This window comes from Calidris pugnax, unplaced genomic scaffold (genome assembly GCF_001431845.1).
Source record: "Calidris pugnax isolate Ruff unplaced genomic scaffold, ASM143184v1 scaffold24, whole genome shotgun sequence".
Lineage (NCBI taxonomy): Eukaryota > Metazoa > Chordata > Aves > Charadriiformes > Scolopacidae > Calidris > Calidris pugnax.
In genome coordinates this window covers 32,752,578-32,774,431 of record NW_015090922.1, presented here as the reverse complement: position 1 = coordinate 32,774,431, position 21,854 = coordinate 32,752,578, and the positions used below count along the sequence as shown (strand labels likewise).

At 40.1% G+C, this 21,854-nt stretch overlaps 1 protein-coding gene across 9 annotated transcripts in view; it reads left to right on the top strand.

Annotated features, from left to right (window-relative positions):
• The window catches only part of MAP3K4 (mitogen-activated protein kinase kinase kinase 4), a 70,368-nt gene extending 48,514 nt beyond the window's left edge, over positions 1-21,854 (top strand). For 4 of the 9 annotated variants that reach the window (XM_014951003.1, XM_014951001.1, XM_014950999.1 and 1 more), the window contains 11 exons: positions 698-814; positions 5,071-5,171; positions 6,351-6,431; positions 7,434-7,625; positions 8,299-8,369; positions 10,634-10,750; positions 12,542-12,701; positions 18,827-18,949; positions 19,794-19,900; positions 20,107-20,286; positions 21,299-21,854. In XM_014951003.1, coding sequence (XP_014806489.1) covers positions 698-814; positions 5,071-5,171; positions 6,351-6,431; positions 7,434-7,625; positions 8,299-8,369; positions 10,634-10,750; positions 12,542-12,701; positions 18,827-18,949; positions 19,794-19,900; positions 20,107-20,286; positions 21,299-21,319 — 1,270 coding nt within the window. In that variant the 3' untranslated portion in view covers positions 21,320-21,854. Of the gene's footprint in view, positions 1-697; positions 815-5,070; positions 5,172-6,350; positions 6,432-7,433; positions 7,626-8,298; positions 8,370-10,633; positions 10,751-12,541; positions 12,702-13,568; positions 13,681-18,826; positions 18,950-19,793; positions 19,901-20,106; positions 20,287-21,298 lie in introns of those variants that run through there. The other 5 variants (XM_014951004.1, XM_014951002.1, XR_001413027.1 and 2 more) reach the window with 4 other exon arrangements.

Here is a 21,854-nt window from a genome sequence, read left to right as displayed (position 1 = left end):
TCCCCTTCCCCTTTATTTTACAGTTTTTATTGGGGCATGCTTTCTCACTTTGAAGTCATTCTTATCCCCTTTGCCTTTCCTGAAAACAGTGTTCCAGTGTAACAAGCTTTAATTCAGTGAAAGCTCTTCATTCACAAGACTTTTATTTCCTTCCCCACTTTGAATGTCTGTGTACACCCCCGTGATGCTTTCTGTAGCTTAGCATAGATAGGACTTAAAAATGTAGCATTTTGGAATATGGTGGCATTTCTGCGTCATTACCAACCTGCTGTGAAGAAGCTTAAAGCAAAGGATTATTTTCCCTTTGAAAGTGGTAACGTGAGAATTAATGTAAAAATAGTTTCTTAAAATTAAACTTTGCCATGCATATTTTTACACAGAAGATGTTTTTTCAAGAAGATGGGCACAGTGTCAAACTCTACGCTTGAAATGTTTTTTGAAAGTTGCTTATCTGTTGGCAGAAACTAGTACTGCTCTAAAGATTTGGATATTTTTATTTTGAAGATTATTATGATTATTTTATGTATTGACAACCCCTGAATCTTCAAACACCCAGACTTACCCAACATAAAAATCTTTATCAGGCCTCATTATGCACATTTCAGAATTTTATTTTTAAAATAAACTTTCAAGTCCATACATTTTTATATATTTTTTTTTTTAATAACTGTTTCCTAAGTTTTTCTTCTTGCCACAGCACGCGGAGTGTCCCTTGCGATGCCCGGAGCCATTGCAGCGTTGCTGTCAGTCGCCCCGCTCCCGTCGGTAGCGACTCAGCTCAGCCCAAAGCTGCCAGCAGTGCAAATGACACCAGGTAGCCCCGCTCCATGACGTAGCAGCCTCGTTCTACTTACATCACCCATATAACTGTTCCCACCTACTTACATCCCAGTACATCATTTGCACTGTGCTTCTCCGTCCCATCATGTCTTCCACTGGCTCCTTCATCCATGTTTGACTTGAGCAAAATCTTACATCTTAGAAATAGATAAGGCCACTTTCAGAATTAAAATGTCCGACCATTACCGTAGTAAAAGCATGCAGTTCTGACGTAGATTACAAATCTGCTCAGTCAAAATGTCCATGAAATTAACATACGCCAGTCAGTTCATCAGTGTAACTTTACTAAATAATTAGTGTTGATAACTAACACTTTGCACTAAGATGACTGTAACATGCAAATAAGCCCAATTATATATATATATATGTATGTATATTTCATGTTAACTAACAGTTTTGGTATTGTTATTTTCTGCCATAAATGTTTTGAAATACTACGTAGTGGCAGACACAGCATTAAACACCTAAGATTTCAGGGGTTTTTTTTATTTATTTCTTACTACACCTTTGGCTTCTTAGGGTTCTGCAGAATGAACTTAATACAGAAGAAAGCATTCCTGTACCAGGATACATAACAGAAATGACTTCTGTATTGTCTGCAGAGGTCATGAGTGAATTTTTTGGCGGACCTATGTCAGTATCTTTCTTGCTTTTTGGCCTCTGATTTGGCTGTTGCATTTCAGACTGTTGGTGTTCCTTCTTCCCATACCATCGTCAGACCTTTGACATGTCTCCTAAGTTCTCTAAATTTACTCTTTTTTTTAAATTATTGTTTTCCTCTGCACCTGACTGTTAAAATCCTACTATTCATGCAATGATGTTATCTTAGGGTTTATAAAGAGCTTTTTGGATTCTTATTTATACTGCAGAGTAACAAAAACTCTCTTGTACAACAAAGAGAATGGTATAAATGATCACACATGATCTGACTGTATCACACAGCTGTAGAGAAAAGGAAGAACAGGTGGTGAAGGAATAACAGAATGATAGTGACCAGTGTGAGCTTAGATATGACTTGATTGAGTTATTTATTTTTTAATAAATAATTATCAGTTGCTAGCCAGCAAACCCTCATGGTTTGTAGATTTCTTACCAGATGCACAGCAGAAGCACATGCTAAGGTGTTAAGAGGGAAATGAATTGCCACTGCTTATATGGACTTTTTCCTGCAAGTCTTTTCAGTTTATTTTTATGATAAGATGTGAGCTGCACTCTACATTAGCCTCTAGATGCACAGCTTGAGAGTCTGAGCACTTTTTTTGGTTGAAAATAGGTCCTGAATTTTTGTCATTCAAAATACATGTATTTATTGTGTATTTCTCATGCCTCTGTTTTTAAGCCCCCTGTTGAGAAAGACAAGCTAGGCAGCATTCAGGAGCACTATGCACTTGAAAAGCCCTTTTCAAATAAGGAACATTCTAGCGAATTTTCACTTGGAGGTTCTGGCAGCTGTATAAGCTGATGAGGTGAGGGTTAATTAATAGTTATGATTTTGAAAATGCAGAACTTGTTTATTTGATAATTAGTCTTTATGTGACATACGAAGCAGATTTTTTTTAGAATGCATACAGCATTTTGAGCCAAGGCATGTCTTTGAAGCTAGTTAATTTTTCCAGAGAGAGGTAGGAGGCTAGTTTTTTATTACTTGTAGGCTTTGTTGTGATTTTATACCACTCGATGCAACTGACAGGTTTATAATATGACACACTTGACTACAGTGGTGTATTCTTTTAATGTTTTCTGCATGTGTGTCCTACACAAATATTGATCCAAGTGTGAAGATTGGCACTTTGACAGTTTCTTGTAGTTCAAGAAGATATTCATTAGGAAGAAAAGAAACAAGCATTCTACTTCTTAGTTGCAATCAAATGCATAATACTTTCAACATGAAAGTTGATGTTAATGCAGCATTTTAGTCTAATTACCTAGGCCTGTTTTTCAAAGGTGTGCATTTTTCTTAGAGCTTCCAGTTTTTACATTTTTTTTTTACGTGTGTGTTCATTGCCTGGATTTTTAAGTATCTTTGTTTAACCCCCTGTATTACCTAGGAAGAATTTGAAGAAAAAAAATTATTAAAGCAGAGACAGGAGGCTGCTGTTGGGATTTTTTTAGGGGTGTTTGTTTATTGTGGAAGACAAAATATTACATTAATGTATTTATAGCAAATTTCAGTTTTTAGCATAGTTAAAAGAAAGTTGCAAACTTCAACACATTGCAGTGAGAAGTTGAGATTATGGATTTCATTTATTTGTACTCCAAAAGGGACATGGAATCTGTTGGATCAAGCGAGTGTTTCTAGGTTTTGTATGCCAGAAGTGTGCAGCCCAGCTGCTGGAATAGCACAGATACAGAAACTTTGTAGACTTTTGAGAAAATCTTTAGATATTTATGACATGATTGTAGGCATTGTAGGCATCTATAAAAAGTTGAATGTAGGAACTTGAACATGGAAACTTGATAAATCAATTGTGCTAGGCAGTGCATAGTGCACAAATGCCACCATAGTTCTATTGAAGTTTTTCTTTAAAAAAAAAAAAAAATCATCAGTTTAATGTAACTAGAAAGTACAATCCAAAGCAGCAATACCTGGTTGTTTACATTGAGCTTTCTGATGATTATAAGTTTTCACTATGTTCATACTAATGGCCTTTATAAATGTTTAATTTCTGAGCTAGCTGGGTTATTATTCATCATTTTATATTTATCCAGCACCGGAGCAGAAGTTTAGCAAATCTTCTTCTCTTTTACTCTATTTCTTTCCCTAATAACATGCACACAATCTTTCTCAACACAAACAGTAAAAGATCTGGGTGGCTGAGATAGGCCTAAAAAGGATTTTAGACACCTGTATTCAAAGCTATGATGCTTAAGGTCCTCTGTTCAGCTGCTGCCTCATTTTAGAGGTGCTTTAGCTTTACTTGTTTTTAAGCTCTGTGCACATCTAGAATTTTTGCTCTGTATGTGCTGAGAATATCCTCGGCCGCCTTGCTGATTAAAACCTCAACATCTGGAAGAGTACTGAGAATTTTCACTAGTTTGGTTTCAGTTCCTCCTCAAAAGATCTAGTTGGGAGCTGTAGGGAGTGCAGAGCAGACATCGTATTGAGAACATTCACATGGGAATAGGGTGTCTTGGGTTTTGGCTTCTGTTCTTAAGAATGTGAAGATTGTGTCTTTTTTTTAATCTTTTTTTTTAACTATCATAAGGTAATAATTTTATACAATTCGGAAGCAACTTTAGGGCTGTAGAGAAGTTCTCTCATACGTGCGTGCACTCTGTGATGCCAGGTATCTTTCATCTTTTTGCAGTTGTTCGCTTTCAGTGAAGGACTTTACAATGTTCCCTGCTTTCCAGTGGTGTTTAGCTCTGACCCCTAAACCATTATGTTAAAAGAGACATCAGTCACAGCTCTTGCCCACCATCCTTTAAAAATTGAAAGGGAGCTTTGTCCTAAAGGAGTTATTGTAGAAAGACTTCCATGAGGAATTTATTGCTCTGAAACGTGGGTGGATTGATCAATGTCTTGGGATGGAGAAAGGTGACTGAAGACTTAAGGTTTTAAGGCTCGTTTCTCTCAGTATTGTTTCCCTTTCTGTTCAGCATGTGTATTCATCTGGGTCTTATTCTGAGGTGTCTAATTCCACTCTGTGCTCTCTGGAGGAGCTTGGGCCTCCAAGGGGTCGAGCTGCTGGCATTTAATACTGCCCTTCCTGTCAGCTGGCCTGGGGCTTGTCTCGCTAGGTTTGACTTTGTGAGTATGGACTGTGGCTGTATTTGTGGGGCACTAGGGACGTATGAATTCAGTTACCACCCCTCATCTGATAATGTGGCTCACGTTATCACCCAGCTGAGTCGCTTCTGATCCTATACCCAAACCTGGCACCAGCTGCAGCCTCCAGCAGCTGCCTTAGTAGTGTGTTACAAGCAATTCAAAGAGATTCTGTTGTTACGGGCAAGTAACTGTTTCAAGTAGTTCATGCCTTTGAAGTTTAGGGTTTTTTCATAGAGCGGAATAACTTAAAATTATATAAAAAGCGTTCATTTGGGGGAAAAAAAAGCATAGAAAGGCTTTTCAGTTTACCTCTCAGCATCTGTTTTCCTTTCATGTTACTTTCATGGTTCATGTCCTAGGCTTCAAAGGTTCTTTCTCTTTGGAACTGCAGTTAAACTGTCACTAGTAGTTATTTAGTGCAATGCTAAGTTAATTAGTTCAATGGCTCTTTTTAACAGGGGTTCCAGTGTCCCTGAAAATGATCGACTGGCTTCAATAGCAGCTGAGTTGCAGTTCAGATCCCTTAGTCGCCACTCCAGTCCCACTGAAGAGCGAGAAGGTGATTGTCACAGTAACAGATTGTGGCCTGGATGTACAGATGATTTATGTCATTAATATATTTCTCTCTGTTCCCATTTCTTACTGTTTTCAAAATGTTTTTTCACCTTTTCCCATTCAAAAATCTTAGATTTTTAGCTTTTAGGCTTATATTGTCAGAGTCAGTTCTTCTGTTTTCAGACATATCCACTGTTCTCTTGCCTTTCATATCGTTTCTGAATTGTACCTAAAGGACTTTCCTGGTGTCTTACTAAGTTACAGTGTTCAACATGAAATATGAAAGTGTTCAAAATGAAAGTAACATAATTACTGAATTATATACCCCATTCAGTAGTAAATTTCTGAATGCTGTTAATGAGGTATGAACTGGACCCATCCAGAACAGCGAAGTTTTCTATCCAGTTCTTTAGCTACCACTGATGTATCCATCGTCCAAATACTTGCTGTTATTTGCATCCTGGAAGAAGGGACAAAGTGTGTGACTTGATGTCCTGATCAGGGCTTCCCCTTCAGGTTTCCCCAGCCCCTGTCTATGTGGTATTTATTACAACAAATACCTTGAAACATTGTTTGTTAAGATAGTGTGTTCTTTGCAAATCAAAATGAAGTACAAAATGCCAAGTGAATTAGAGTTGATACCGTGGTCATCCTGCAAAGTGAAGTGGATTTCTAAGAAAGAAATGCCTTAAGAATTTATACTAAGAGGTGTGGGGGGATATTTTTGGTTTGTTTGGTTGGTTGGGTTTTTTTTTCTTTTTAAGCAGATGTTGAAAATACTGTCTGCTTCATGCTTACTTTTTTATGTATCTGTGTGAATGGAAAACTGGCTTAGATTGGAACGAGTATGGGCCTTTTTCTGAGGAACCTTAGAAGCTTGTTTTCCTAGAGATTGCCTACATACTTGATTCTGAGTGCCCTGGCTTGAAGTGCTTCCCTCAGCTGTGGAAGGAGATCTCTGTGCCTGTATACATTGCATCCTATTTCAGAATAGATTTCATAATTTGTTTTTTAAAGAGAAGTAATTTTTGAATTCAAGAGCATACACTGCGATATGCTTGCCTCATATATTTATAGGGTGTATTAGTCCTGATATGTAAGATCTCAGCTTCTGCTGAATATTGTGGCATAATCCTTAATATGAGGTAAAGTCACTTTCATGCTCACAGTATTGTTTCTCTAGAACCAGCGTATCCAAAAGGAGATTCAAGTGGCTCGTCCCGGCGGAGTTGGGAGCTCAGAACTTTAATCAACCAGACCAAAGGTAGGTGTCTTGGAGTCACTATAATGTAACATCTATTAAACTAGTGCTGAACTGAAAGGCTGAATCTTAATGCTGATTGTGAAGAGATTTTCACAGCTTTGTACATAGTAACGGGGGAAAAAACATCCTGATTGCAGATAGAAGGTACTGCTAACAAAATCACAGGGTGTACTCTGAGGTGGGAGTAAGTAAACTTCACAAAAGTTACACCTTTTCAGTTTCTGAAAGATACTGGCAGTGTTGTCCTACAAAGTGAGTACATTTATTGCTATAGGAACTGCAGAGCTTTGCTCTCCCTATTAAATGTTTAATTATGAATTGCACTTCCTCACTTCCATGGGATTTTCTTATTTGGGATGTCCAACAGTGCGTGATCCTAGACCCTTTCCCAAATTCAAGGCTCTTATGGGGTCCCTTCTATCCTGCTGATTATTTTTATGAAATTTAAAGTAACTTGATTGCTTCCAAGACTGCTATACTGTACAGATAGATACATATAGCTTGCTTTACATATATTCTGGCAGGGTAGAACCTCATGAAACATTAGGTAAAAGTTTTCCGTCACATAAAAAGCTCATCTCTCATTGATGTAGCTCAGAGCACAGAAAAAACAGCAACGTTTTTTTCTGAAATCTAGAAGGCCTATTTTTTTTGTTTGGAACATAAACAGTGAAGGAATTGAGTTTGTTTAATCTAGAAAAGAGGGAAAATTGAAAATTTCTAGAAGAGAAGGATTTTGGTTTTATTTAACTTCCTTGAATCAAGGAAGAGATGATTAGGAAAGTACCAGTATTCTCATTTTACGTTAGTTTCAGATGTGATTCATAAGTGATAGTTTCATATGTGATTGCTAAAATGTTTCATTCTTTTCCTACATCTTAAATTAGACTCACAAAATAGTTGTCTTCTAACTGAGGTCACTTCACGTGATATCAAAAGGTAACGAAATATAAACACAGTGAATATTTCTCAATCAAGGACATTGTTCATCGCTCTTTTTAGACACTGCTTCCAAGCAAGCACCCATTGAAGCTGTTCAAAAGTCTGTTCAGTTGTTTGAAGAAAGGAGATACAGAGAGATGAGGAGGAAGAACATCATTGGCCAAGTTTGTGACACACCGAAATCTTATGATAATGTCATGCATGTAGGTTTGAGAAAAGTGACTTTCAAGTGGCAGAGAGGAAACAAAATTGGTATGTTCATTATACCTTCATTTATCGGGCTAAAATACCAAGCTTAGTATTTTTTAAGAAAATCTAAGACTCTCTTCTGAAATATTGGGTGTCTGTGTAGGTAATACCAGCTTTACTGAAATCAGAATACTAAAGGACAAAATACTATTGAAGCTAGGATTTCCTTTACATAGAACTTCAGTGAAGTTTTCACTGGTAAAATAACAAGAAACACAGGAGGAGAATAATTTGGTTAGAACAGTTACTTAGGTATGATCCTGTGATTCCTGGATGTGTTCAACCCTGGAAAATGCTTGAGTTCTGCTTTTGGAATAACTAGAAATATGAATGGAAATGAGCACAAACTTTGGGATTTGTTTAGTTCACCACTATTGTTGTTGTTTCCCCGTATGGTCATTGTTTCCTCTCTGGTTTGGGATTTGTGGGGAAAAGTTTCTTTCAGGTCAGCCTGTTAGTGTGATGTTTTTACTTTTAATCAGCTTGAATTCAGGACTGTAAGTGTAGTATGAGGTGTTACAGGTTAAAAGCTACTTGAAATTTTAAATGAAAATAAAGGTAAATAACATTGGGAAGCACAGTTTTCAGTGATGTTTTGTCGTATTTCAGTTTATGTACATGTTGCTTATTGAATGTAGTGTAATTAATTTTTCTTATTTTTATTTTAATTCTGCAGGTGAAGGCCAGTACGGGAAGGTCTATACCTGCATCAGTGTTGACACTGGAGAGCTGATGGCTATGAAGGAAGTGAGTACTCTGTAGACAAGAATCAGTGCTGCCCTGGTTTTTTCTAAACCAGATGTGTGTGAGTTAGCTGCTCTATTTAGCCAGCAGGGAAAGGATGGGAAGACAAACTGTTGTTTCATGTAGCCACATCTGCTGATATCACTTGTTTCTCCTTAAGTTGCAAAGCTTTTTCTTTTCAGCATACAGCTTTCATTTTAAATGTATGTAAAATGGATCATGTTTTTTACTAGTCTCATAGGGGTGTTCTGAACTTCATGAATGCTTGCTTAATATGTCTGAACTCCCATTAAGACATCTTAAATTATTTTGGAGTATTCTGATCAGTGAGGACACTGCACAAATTTATATTTACTTTGCAGTATTTAATCTCATACTTTATTCCCGTTTTCTATATTCCTTAGAGAAGATAAGAAGCATCACATCAGATGTTTTTCAGCTTCTCCTGTAGTTTAAGCAAGGCTGAGTCACAAAACTGTTGACTAACCAAGTGGTTAGTCAACAAATTTAGTTTTCAGGATAGAAGTAAATAAAGCTACGTAGGCATAAAGATCCTTTTTCCCTACGGACCTTGTTTTTTAAAATATTTGTATTGTTTAGTTTTATTGGATTTCCACATCTTCAGACAACTGTGAGCATCAGCTGTTCACAACAGTTACCAGGCCAGAGCACGGTCCATGTTAGAGCAGTTATATTTTATGAGCCGGTTCTCACACGCACATAATACCTCTGTGATCTCTCAAAGGTGTGGAACAGCAAGATTGGGCTTGTGTTTAACTTCTTGTACCATAGCCATTCACTGACTAACTAATACCAACACTTGACATTTTATTGTTGTGTTTTTTGGTGTGTTTTTTTTTTTTCTCACAATGACATAACATTTCCTCCCCCCTCATCAGTAGCAGACTCTATTTCTGGAATTCAAAGTTGCTTTCCAGATGCAGGTGCTTTTTGACAGAGCATGTGTGTGCTCTTTAGCAGAAGTTCAAATAAGTTAAATGGACGTTGTTTGACAGACACTTCACTACTAGGCTAAACATCCAGCGTGCTGCCTTTGCCTGCAGTATTTTGAACTTCAGAATTATTTCACCAAGAAACATTCCCTGCCCACCCACTGTGGGCTTAAATGCTAACTGCTTGCAACTTCAAAATAAAAGGCTTTTCTGGATTTCCTTAAAGATACCTTGGGAGAAGATTTATTTATTTATTTTTAAACTGGTTAAAAACATTGCATTCCTCCCATAATTTCTTCAGACTTTACTGTCTTAACCAGACTGTTGTTAAAATCTCTACAAGTTATCGTGGACAAGCTTTACTACAAATACATAGTATTGCAATTTCAGAACATTAGGAAATATGGAAAACACTTTAATGTCATTTGTCACCTTTTTGGAATCTCCATGTATTTAATTTTACCACTGAGTACAAAGTGTATCCTGGCATTGTTATACAGAACAAAACAATCGTAACATCATAGCAACCAAAGGTAAAATATGCACATTTATTTCTCTAGCAATTGTCCTGTACTCAATTAATGAAGTTTATGCTTTCTACCAGCATGGTAAAAGCAGCATCTTCCATAACTTGCTATGTATTTTTCTTATCTTTGTTTGAATAGAAGCTTTAAATCAGTTTTGCAGAAGACTTCGTAATTTTTCTCCTCCATGAAAAATCCATCACAATATGTAGGAGAGCTAAAGAAAACCTGTATTTTTTATCAAAACCTTTATGATGGTATTTGTTCCATGCCTCACCTCTGCCTTGCAGCTGCCTCATTCTTAGTGAAGAAACCCCTCAAGGAATCCCTTAGAATCTCTGTTGATGAAGTACCTGGAAACGAGTCTTTCCTTAACAATAGCTCTCACTGATGTTGCTTTCAGATTCTCTTGTACCTGTCTATCTACTATATTTAAGCGGGAGGGCAAGCTCAGAAGAGATATATATGTGCATGTGTGTATTTAGACATTTAAGTAACAGCATTTTGCTGTTAAAAAGTTTATAAATCATCATATTTGTATGTGCTTTTGTAAAAGTAGCTTAGTGTTCTTTTTTTGTTTAAGTTTGGGGATGGAGGAGTGGTATTTTGGGGCTATTTGTATGATGATGATGCTTTAAAAAAAAAAAAAAAGGCATTTTTAGTTGTTTTCTTGATTTGGGTTTGGGTTTAGGGTGGGTTGTTTATTTTCCGGGGATGTTTTTGGTTGTGTTTTTTTTTTTCCCTTAGTGATTTGAATTAGTGGCAAAATAATGGAAAATCTGTCTTGCAGATAAGATTTCAACCTAATGATCACAAAACCATCAAAGAAACAGCCGATGAACTGAAGATCTTTGAAGGCATCAAACACCCTAATCTTGTTCGTTATTTTGGAGTGGAGCTCCATAGGGTAAGAAAACCTAAATTATTGTGGCTTTTTTATAGGGCAGAGAGAAAATTTTAAGGAGCTTTGCATCATTGGAGGTTTTACTTGAGAACATTATAGTTCAGCTTAATTGTCTGGGTATCTCTGTGAAATGCAGTGTGTCCCTTTTTCCTCTGAACGTTGAGGTCTCTGAAAAACAGTTTGGAGAAATTTTTTGGGAACTGGTACATAAACAGAGGAGGTTCACATAAGTGAATGGAGTGAGTAGCGCTGGAGCTAATCTATGCTGCTACTCTGTTTAACTGCTCGAAGAGCCAGCTCTATTAGACACGGTATGGTAACTTCTGTGTGGGGACAAAGACCTAAAAAGGCCTAAAAACCGTCACTGTTAGCAGCAAAGGTTGTACTAGTATCTTGTTGATTCCTGGAAAAATTTTGTGCTGGCATTTAAATCTTGATGCCAGACAAGTATCTTAAGCAAGCAGATCTTCTGGGATCCAGCTAGTGTCTCTTTGGAAGGAAAAAGTTTTCTTGCTTGAGCAGCAGAACTGGTTTTCTATATGGGGTTGGATTTCCCAGCTGTGTGCTGAGATACCCTATGTTTTCTTACTCTCTGCATCCCATGTGCCCTTCCCACCTCCCCCAGTGAGTGTCAGGTCTTGCCTGTATCTCTGCTGAGTGAGAGGAGTAGGGAAGAGGACGCCTGTTGTGTGGTCATGATTGATTTGCTTAATATGAATGGGTTGATTTGCTCACCCATTGCTGGTTTAGAAGGGGTCAAAGGTTGCTTTCTGTCCGCATTCCAGTACTTAAAGGGGGCCCACAGGAGAGATGGGGAGGAGTTCATCAGGGAGTGGAGTGATAGGACGAGGGGTGATGGTTTTAAACTGAAAGAGTGTAGATTTAGATTAGATTTCAGGAAGAAATTATTTGCTGTGAGTGTGGTGAAACACTGAAACAGGTTTCCCAAGGAAGTTGTGGATGCCCCATCCCTGGAAGTGTTCAAGGCCAGGCTGGATGGGGCTTTGAGCAACCTGGTCTAGTGGAGGTGTCCCTGCCCATGGCAGGGGGGTTGGAACTCGATGGTCTTTAAGGTTCCTTCCAACTCAAACCATTCTATGATTCACTTGGGAACAGAACTTTGGGTGTCTGTCTCATTGGGTTGCTGGTTTCTCAGACGAGTTCTAAGACTTCAGTGTCTTTGCCATCATTTTGTATTAATAAGTGTGGCTGAAATTGGCTGGGCTTGGAGACAGAGAAAGGCAACTTTTCCTTGAAGTGAGTTAGAGTTGGCATGCTTGTTCAAGCCACAGACGACAACAACAAACTTGCCCTGCCCAAGACATTAACGCATGATATTGTAGGAACTGGGAGAGAAAAAAAACAACCAAGCCCAAAACATCATTTTACTTTTTTTCTAAAAATGCAAAGGATTTTCTTGTATTTCTGCGTAATATGCCTACCAGATTTCTGAAGTGCTTTTTGGTTGATGCCAAAGCAATGTATTTTGTACCACCAAATAGTATTGGTTACACACAAATGATGCAAATAGACGTGTAGCAGAGATTTTCCATAGGTGTGCAACGGAATATATTAGGTTGAAGCATGCCCAAGAGAACAGAATTCTGAAGAGATGATTTATTAGATATTCCATGGTAAGAGGTACTTCCGTTAAAACATTACATGGTACTTCCATTACTCTTTTCACAAACGATGAAGAATGGAAGGAAAACTTGATCCTAATTCAGTGTTTAAAAAAAATAAAAAATAAAAAAAAAATAAACCCAATCAAATCCGGTTTGGTTCCCACAACAGGAAGAAATGTACATCTTCATGGAGTACTGTGATGAGGGCACTCTGGAGGAGGTATCAAAACTGGGCCTTCAGGAGCATGTCATTAGGCTCTACTCAAAGCAAATCACGGTTGCTATCAATGTACTACATGAACATGGTATTGTTCATCGAGACATTAAAGGTAACGTTAACCAGAAAAAGGTAATGTTGTTGTTTCAGTGTTGTAGATGAGGGTGGGCCGGGGAGGGATGGGGGACATTTTTGCAGATTCAGTGCACGTGATCTATACAGCCATTAAGTGTATAAAACCTTCCATTCAATTTTCAATTTACAAGTTACATACTCCTTTTTAAGTGCATAACATAAAAAACATTCACAGTTGGTGTTGCAAACTCATAAATTCTGCCAATGATTTATGTAGTTTCTGTAGAAGTTGTTAAGATTGTTGGGGATTTATCCAAACTCAGATTTTGGTCCTTGTATTTTTAGTACTAATATACTGAGTTCTGTAATGCTGTTTTTCTTCTCATCTGTGCAAGAAACAACGGTGTTTTCTGGGAGCTGACAGGCAGTGTACAGAGCTAGAGTTGTTCATCAGAACTTTTCCTTGCGATTCCCATTTTCCACAAGAGTTTTAGGGTTTCAGAGGAATGGTTGATTAAACATGGTAACAAAAGCCTTGTTAAAGGAAATAAAAATTACTTACCTAGTGGATTTTTTGCCATACATTTATCTACTCGTGCCTGGGTCTCAGCTTTTGCAGACTGGAACTATAATAACTGCAGGGGGGTTGGTTTTGGCATTTGGTTTAAGGCACCCAGTGTCAGTCCGCATTTCACATTCATTTTTCTTTTCTTGCGCCTTCCGAGAACATCCTCCATGTCTAGTTATCTTGTTTTTGTTAGTCTGGCATATTTTGCTCACCCGTGGCAGAAGCTTAACAGGAGGTAGGGGAAACAATGCACACAATGTGCCCTGCAAATGCTCATTTTATGACAAGGCAGTGCAACCCAACGATGCTGGGTTTCTATGTCCCTCTTGCTCACAGGGTTTTGAATCACCGCAGCAGTGTAGGAGGTTCCCAGTTGCTCTTGGTCCTTTGGCCTCGTGCTTCTCATTTGGGAAAAGAACTATCTACGATCCAGAGGCCTCCCACTCAGGTAGGCCCCTCTTGGGTCAGTTTTGGCTTTTTTTCCTAAAAAACACTTTCCCTCACTCCCATTACCCAACAGTCTTGCCTTTTCTGGTTCTCCTTCCTGACCAAAGGTTTCTCTCCAGTTGTGGATTTCCCTCCCTTTTCACAGTGCCCTCCTTGCCCTTTACTTGATCATTCCATATCCAGGTTCTGCTTAGCTGGGTTACGCTCTCCTGGAAGCTTGTTGTGATCCAAATCCAAGGCTGGCTGACAGGATTTCTTTTGTGCTGCTCTGTGTCATTACTGAACTCTGGATATGTTTCTGAGTAGGTCTTCCTCTCATCAGGGCCATGCAGTGAAGTGAGAAGAGCTGTCTGACAGAACTGCAGTGCTATGTTATCTCAGGGCATTTCTGTTGCAACAGGTTCCTCGTACCAATGTTGGGGTGTTCCTTGAGAGTAACAGCAGCTATAGACAGAGGGGCCCTGCAGGCACGTCTGTGTACAGACCTTCCCGAGACTTAGTGACAGAATATGAAGACAGACCACAGAGGGTGTTTGTATAAAGGGTACCTGATGTGACATGGAAAGCCTCTTGCTTTCTGTCTCCTTTCATGCTAACATTACATCCCCAAGTTTTCAGGCTAATGGCAGTCAAGAAAACTCTGGTTTTACTTTTGGCTCTTATGTAGTCAGGTCCTCTTATTTTTCTGATAGGGAAGAATGATAATACGTCATTCAGTCTGTTAAAACTGCTTTCCTAGGGGAATCTCGCTGTCAGATCACACCCTCGTGGCCAGTTTTGCTGAACATAACTGTGGATCTGTTTCTTTCAGCAGCAGATAACCAGTTCTTAGACTGTTTATCCATGCCCTGCAGTTGGTGTCTTCAAGTGCCTTGTGCTCAAAAATTGAGTCTTTTGATTAGTATTGCCCACCAGTGCCACCATTGTCCTTCAGATGCCATTTTGGCATCCAGTTCTATGAGTGTAAAAGCTGAAGCAAGACACAGCTGCCTTGAATCCTTTTCAGCCCATGGTTGTGAGAGCAAACTGAGGGCAGTGTTGGCTGGTTGTTATGCTCAGCTGCACTGGTTTGGATTAGTCTGAATCAAGGTGTGAAGTAGTTGGTCTGGTGTGTAGCAGGTGATTAAGTCTTTTGGGATAGTTTTTCTTTGTCTCTGTCCTGGGTATTGGATTGTAACCCCTGTGGCTGAGCCCAGATTCCTCAGTTATAATTACTGCACTTTCTGCTCAGTGATTAAGAATGGAGTATTTCATGCTGAAGGGAGTCTCTGGACTTCTCTGGTTGAGCCCTCTGAGGGGAACCTCAATATCAGATCAAACCAATCAGACTGCTCAAGACCTTGTTCAGTTGTTATGAGTACCTCCAGAGATGGAGATTCCCTTTTCTCTGGGCTCTCGTCCCAATGACTGACCTATCCCCATTATGAAGAACATTATGAAGAACTTTTTCCTGATGCCTCCCTGGAATTTGCAGAGGTTACTATTTGTGTCCATTGCCCCAGATCCTTTTACAGTGTGCCTTTGAGGAAACAGTCTATTTCCATCTTCTTGATATCCTCACGTTACTGCTGAAAACAGCAATAAATTCCACACACACTCCTCCAGTCTTGCCTTCATCAAGCTAAACAAACCCATCTCTCAGCTTCTCCTTATACATTGTGTGTATCAGCCTTCTGACCATCTTGATGTCCTTCTGCTGGGTTTGCTCCAGTCTTGTACTGGGCAGCCCAAAAACAAAGACACAGCAGCATGGTCTTGCAAGTGCTGAATTGGCAAGAATTAATCACTGAGGTCATGTTTGGTGCTTTCTTTCTGGGAGAGAAGGGCATATTCCTGAACAGGGCTCAGATTGCATTTTCAGAATGGATTGAGAAAACCAGGGGTTATATCTGAAACTTCAGTAAATCAAACCTGTGAATGAGATGCTCAGGGCCAGGAAGACTTCATCAAAGTGTTACTGTGCTGTTGTTAACTTCATTGTTAGCTTTCTTAAAATTTCTGCTATTCCTGCCTTCGTGCCTTCATGGTGAGCACAGGGGAAGGAAGGCCATTCAACAAGAGACAGGAGGCTGTTCAATGGGCATGTGTCACACTTTCTAAATTAAAAGAGGATCGTAAAGCTGATTTCTCTCATCAAGGGGTAGTGTTTGGCCTGCTTGCTCCTTGAACAAATTTGGCTGCTGCACTGCTTAGGTACAGGCTGAGGAATGTCTCTGAGCTGCCCCTCTTTGTGGAATTATGTCACAGTCTTTGGTGCTGCTCCTCGGACTCACAGTTTTTACACCAGCAGCTCTGGAATATCACACCAGTGCGGTTGTCACTGCGCTGCCTGTGGGGCTGACTTGGTATCCAGGGGGTGAAACTTCAGTTTAAATGCTTTGGGTCATAGCTATTGTTTTCTCTAGCAGGGCTACGGGTTTTGACATTTGCTCTTTGTTTGCCATCTGCCCAGAACACCTTGTGATACAAACGGCAGTAGGGCTGTGCAGAACTGGGCTGCTTCTTCCCTCTGCCAAGTACATCCAACAAAATGCTTTTGACAGTGCATGTGTAGGAGGAGAGAAGGAACAGATGGGTGTGTTGTGTCTTTTTGCTGTTTTAGCTGTGGTCTCTGGTTTTATTATGCTTATTAACCATACAGATGTGGTAGGAATTTTGTTGCATTCCCAGTAGCATAACTGTGAGAGGTGAAAAGCATCAAGCACTCTAAAAGTACTACCCTTGGGTATCCTGTTCTCTTACCCAGGTCCTGCAGGACCTGCGCAGGTCTCATCTAACGAGGAGACCCTTTTTAAAGACTCCTCCTAGAGTTTGGTCTTGGTCTGGGAAGCAGAGACCAAGCGGCTTACAAAGGAGAGGCTCCAGCAATAAAGCATCAGTGGAAGCCTCGTTCAGCCGACAGCAAATGTCAGCAACAGGAGTCTTCAAGTGGTGTCTCTGCCTTTACGGTGAAACTTCGGTTCATTGCTTTGTTCTGTTTGACAGTTCCAGGTGCTTTCAGGACAAAGGAGCTTTCACAGTAATATTCATGCTAAACTGTCATTTCTCTTTTTTAAAGGGACGAACTTTAGTTTGAAAGGCCTTGTAAGTAGTTTCTGAACTGTATTAAACCATCACAATAGCTTTAGGTTTAGTCAGAAAAGAAATGGCTGCACTTCAGCTCTGCCGGTTCCACCCCCTGCAGTGGTCAGAAACCAATTTGTAGCCTCCCATGAAACTTGCATCTTGCTTTCTTGAGGAACGGGAACACAGGTTTCCAAAACAGCCTTGTAAAAGTGTTGGTTAGTGATGGCCGTTTCTCCTAAGCTCTTTGGGTGGGCTCAGTGCACCTATTTCTATATGACAACTAATTGCTTGAAAATTATTAGAAAAAGCAAAGCTGTGGGCAGTAGTTCAAAGGAAAAAGCTGCTGATGGAGTAACTTGCTCTTTTGATGCATTGCCCATATTTAGTGTCCTGTCGAGCTGCCTTGTATGGCTTTCTGGAGTCTCTTTCATTCAAGGAGCCGAGGAAAGGTCTACCCAGCTCCATTACATGGGCCTGTGGTTGCAGGGTGACTCAGGACACGTGTGTCCCTCTGATGGCAGACTGCTGAACCCAGCCAAGGAATTCTCATCTTGAGTACGTGCAGGCACCTGAGTGCCAGGAGCAGAAGACTTACAGACACAAAATGCAGAAGAGTTGTATTCACTGAAAGTTAATTCTTTCAGAATTTGTAAGGGGCTTACAGTAATTAAAGGTTGGAATTTATTTCTGTTAATGATTTTTCTCCCCATTTTATAGTGCAGTTCGGTGCAACACCTCTTGGACTAAATAAATCTTGCTGTAGTTATCAAGCATCCTCTTGTTAGTTAGGGAAGCCCTTTGAGAAGCGGGCAGGGTTTTGGCATCATTGACCTGCACTGCATTCTTTTTCAAACTTGAGCTTTTTGAGGATTCTTTTTATTTTCCATTAATATCTTGGGGATGCCCAGCCACGCTAACTGGAAAAAGTCATTAACTAAGAGCACATAACACAAAGGAGGAGCAGACAGGATTTCCTGCACTGACCTATGCTCAAGGTGGAACAAAAGTGAAAAACGGTTGAAGGCTGTATTCAGATGAGCCATTTCAGAAAGAATCTTCTGTGGCATGGGAAAAGGCTCTGTGTAACAAAGCCCCCAGCATTCACCTATTCCTAGAGAAGGTGGGCAGTTTTGTTCTGTGCAAACCATTCATCTTTCCTCCTGAGAGATCACAGCTCAAGCTGTGTTTCTGCCAGGTGACTCTTGTGGCCTACCTGTGGCTTCACTCTGATACTTGGCAGAATCCAGGATTTGGCCTGACATGTAGAGTGAGCTCCGCCTGTTTTCTGTTGGCTGTCAACGTGTCTTTTGGCAGGATGTTGAATGAAAGAAAACCACTTGTTATCAAAACCACTTGACTTCTGTTGTGGTGTTGTGTAGAGCAAGTGACTTGAAGCCAACTGCAGATTCCCCTTGGAGATTTCCAACTACACTTGGGAAATTTTTCCTAGTGTAAGCTGGCTAGTATTTTTTCAAGTGTAGCCACCAATTACAACAGTAGCCCTCCTCCAGAAATTCTTCTGGAAGTAGAGCACAATAGGAGTGGGCATTGGGAAGTGCACGTAATAAAATGCTAAAAGGTATAAGCAAGCCTGCCTTCATGACACAGCTGTGTCTCTGTTGACTCAGCAGAAGTGAAAAGGTGGCCAGTGCCAGGTACACAGCAATGGCCTCCGCCAGGAAGCTCCTTAAGGACAGGTGGTTTTTTGCAGTGCAGCTCTCACAAGGAGAAGCACTGGAATTCATAAATTCCTGGAGCAGTATTTTCTCTTAATGAGCATGTGTGAAAGCCGATGAGTTTGCCTGCAGTACTGCTTTGTGTTTTGAACACTTCTCGTTGTCAACTTCCAGTACACTTAGTGTTAACACAAACCCACCAAAAATCCCATCAGCTAATGGCAACGTACCCTTTGGGGGACATCTCTAATGCTATTGTATTCCATGCTTAATCTACAGGTAAAGATCTAAGTGTGAATTCAGCTATTATCTACTGTGTAACTTCCAGGAGTATATTGAGAAGCCCTTGTTCCTTGATTCAGCACTAGTTTAACAAGTGTTACTGGTTTTTGTTGTGTTTCCTAGGAGCCAACATCTTTCTTACCTCATCTGGACTGATTAAACTAGGAGACTTTGGCTGCTCAGTGAAACTGAAGAACAACACCCAGACAATGCCTGGAGAAGTGAACAGTACTTTGGGGACTGCAGGTAAGGCAGCACGTGCTGGGCAGATGCTTGTCTAGTTTCCATAAAAGAAGATACCTCTGCCAAAAGTCTGGGCTGGAGTAAAATTATGTGTTTTAGAGAAAACTGATTTTACTGTAGCTAGTTAGATGTGCTTTACATCCAGAAGCCAAAACAGTCAGTAACCAATGTAACTGGAAATTGTGTTTGGTAACTATAAAGGTGCTGGAGCTTGTGTTTTCTGAGGTTGTATCGTTCTCCAGCAGTACTGGTCTTACTGAACAGCTGTGTAGAGGAGCAGAAAAGGAAAGAGGAGACGAGAGGAAATGGCCTCAAGTTATGCCAGGGGAGGTTCAGGCTGGATATTAGGAAAAATTTTTTCACTGAAAGGGTTATCAGACATTGGAATGGGCTGCCCAGGAGGTGGTTGAGACACCATCCCTGGAGGTGTTCAAAAGACGGGTTGATGTAGTGCTGGGAGGTATGGTTTAGTGATGGTGATGCTTCTTGTTTGTTGTGTGGGTGTCTGTTTTTGTCAGTCAGGTTGATGGTTGGACAAGATGATCTTTAAGGTCCCTTCCAACCTAGAAGATTCTGTGATTCTGTAATCTAGTCTTAAAAAATTAAAATAACTGCTGGTACAGTACATGCTTGCAGTTTCGCTATCACTTTTCAAACTGGAAGACAGCTATGCTGCAAATGTGTCAAAGAACAAGAAGCCAGCAAATGATAAAACTTACCAAGAAAAGATGAGTGGTAATTCATTCATTACAGATGTATTGAAAAGCTGGTTTGCCCAGTTAATCACTTAATGTATATTGTTCCTTCTGCTGTATGAACTGATGACATCGTATGTGTTGTTTCATAGCGTACATGGCTCCAGAAGTAATTACCAGAGCTAAAGGAGAAGGGCACGGACGCGCAGCGGACATCTGGAGCCTGGGCTGTGTTGTTATAGAGATGGTCACGGGCAAGGTAGGGATGTTTCATGTGCTGAATGAGTGAAAACTGTTCTTAGCAGTTTCTCTGCAAATCCTGGTCCCCCTCCCAGCAATTTGTCACACTTAAGTCTGCAAGTACTGGGGTGGTTTTTAATTTCCTGGGGTGCGGAAACGTGTGCTCTATTGGATAGCAAGTTACACGCTAACCCTTGCGCTGATCAACGCTGTTACCTGTTGCAGAGGCCTTGGCACGAATACGAGCACAACTTCCAGATCATGTATAAAGTGGGGATGGGTCATAAACCTCCAATTCCTGACAAAGTGAGCCCAGAAGGGAAGGACTTCCTTTGCCACTGCCTGGAAAGTGACCCAAAGATGAGGTGGACTGCCAGCCAGCTCCTCGATCATCCTTTTGTCAAGGTTTGTCTCCTGACTTTGGCTACAAAGATTGTAGATGGGAACTGCAAACGGTTTGCTTTTAGTTGGCTTCATCAGTTGTAGCTGTGCCACAGGGCTCTGTCTCGTGGCAGGAGGCTGTCCAGAGACCACCTTGATGCTCTTCAGAGAACAAGGGTGGGCAACTTTTCAGAAGCACGTGGGATGTTGCCAACAAACATTTGGTGAAAAGAACCTGGTGTGCACTATACAATAAATTATGGCATAGAGATACCATTTCACTGTTTTGAGATGCAGTATCTTTACTTTAAAAAGACTTGTCAGGCTTCAGTTCAGTGATAACTAATTGATCTGAAGGGCTCTGTGCCTAAAACTTCAGTGAGTACATACACACAAACTCTGTAATGTAGAGATAAGGGTCCCCTCCAAAAAAGTGAAACAAGCACGTGCTTGAGAACTCTACCATCCTCCCGTGCAAGGGTCTGCTTTTCTTTGAAGTTCATATTTGAAGTTAAGTTTATATTGAATGTTTATCTAGCAGTTAGCAGAACAATCTGCAGTTCTTGCATGAACTTTGGTTTAATGCTTCGGTTAAGAATAGACAAATACTCACAGCTACAGATTTAGGTCCGTTCATAACTTCTCCTTTGAAGAAGTAGGTTTGAAGTGGGTTATTGAGTTCTGTCCCGTTTTCCAGCATAAAGTTGTTTGCTTTGGTATTCTGATTCAAGAGCAGTGTGTTTGGGGTCATCACAGCCACCCCGCTCATCAGTGCAGCTGTAAGCCACATCCCTTCCATCACAGGGGCAGAATGCTTTTTTAGGCACATAAGAGTTGCACGGTGACAGATAGTGGAAACACCAGTGTTCACATATAAGCATTGGTAATTCATTATCTGTGTAACATGGGAGAAAGAAGAAACCTTCAAAGAAGTCCTGTTACCTTTCTGTTCCATGGAGATGCTAAAGAAATTGATGTCGTCATCTTGCTGCAACAGGGAGACAAGTGAATTAATTGCCTTTTGTCCTCTCCACAGGTTTGCACAGATGAAGAATGAAGTTATTCAATCTCTGGCCTTTTTTATTCTGGCAAGATATCTTTTAATCACTACTGTATGTAATATTTACATAAAGACTGTGCTGAGAAACAGTATCAAAGTTGACCTTACGAAGACTGCACAAGTGACGCGCGTCACTTCCTCTGCTGCTCCTGTATGTTTTATTGGCACATGTTGCTCATGTGACGGTGTCCGCGAGTTGGAAGAAGCTGCATGTTTCAGTGAAAGTGCCATTACTACTGTATATGGACCATACCTTTTTATTTGTTCTTTCTCCTGTTTCTCATTTGATTGAGAACTGTAATGTTAATATGTAGTATTTTTGAACTCTTTAGGTTCGGAAAAATGCTGTAGTGTTATCAGGCGTTATGGACCGTGTTTTTTAATCTGTTTGTTGAGTGCACTGACTGTGAACTTTTACTGGTTTTTTTGTTTATTTGTTTTTGGCAAGCTTCAGATTTGTTATGCACAAGGCTGATTAATGAAATTTAAAAAAAAAAAAAAGTTTTTTCTCAATAAATGGTTTATTTTAGGA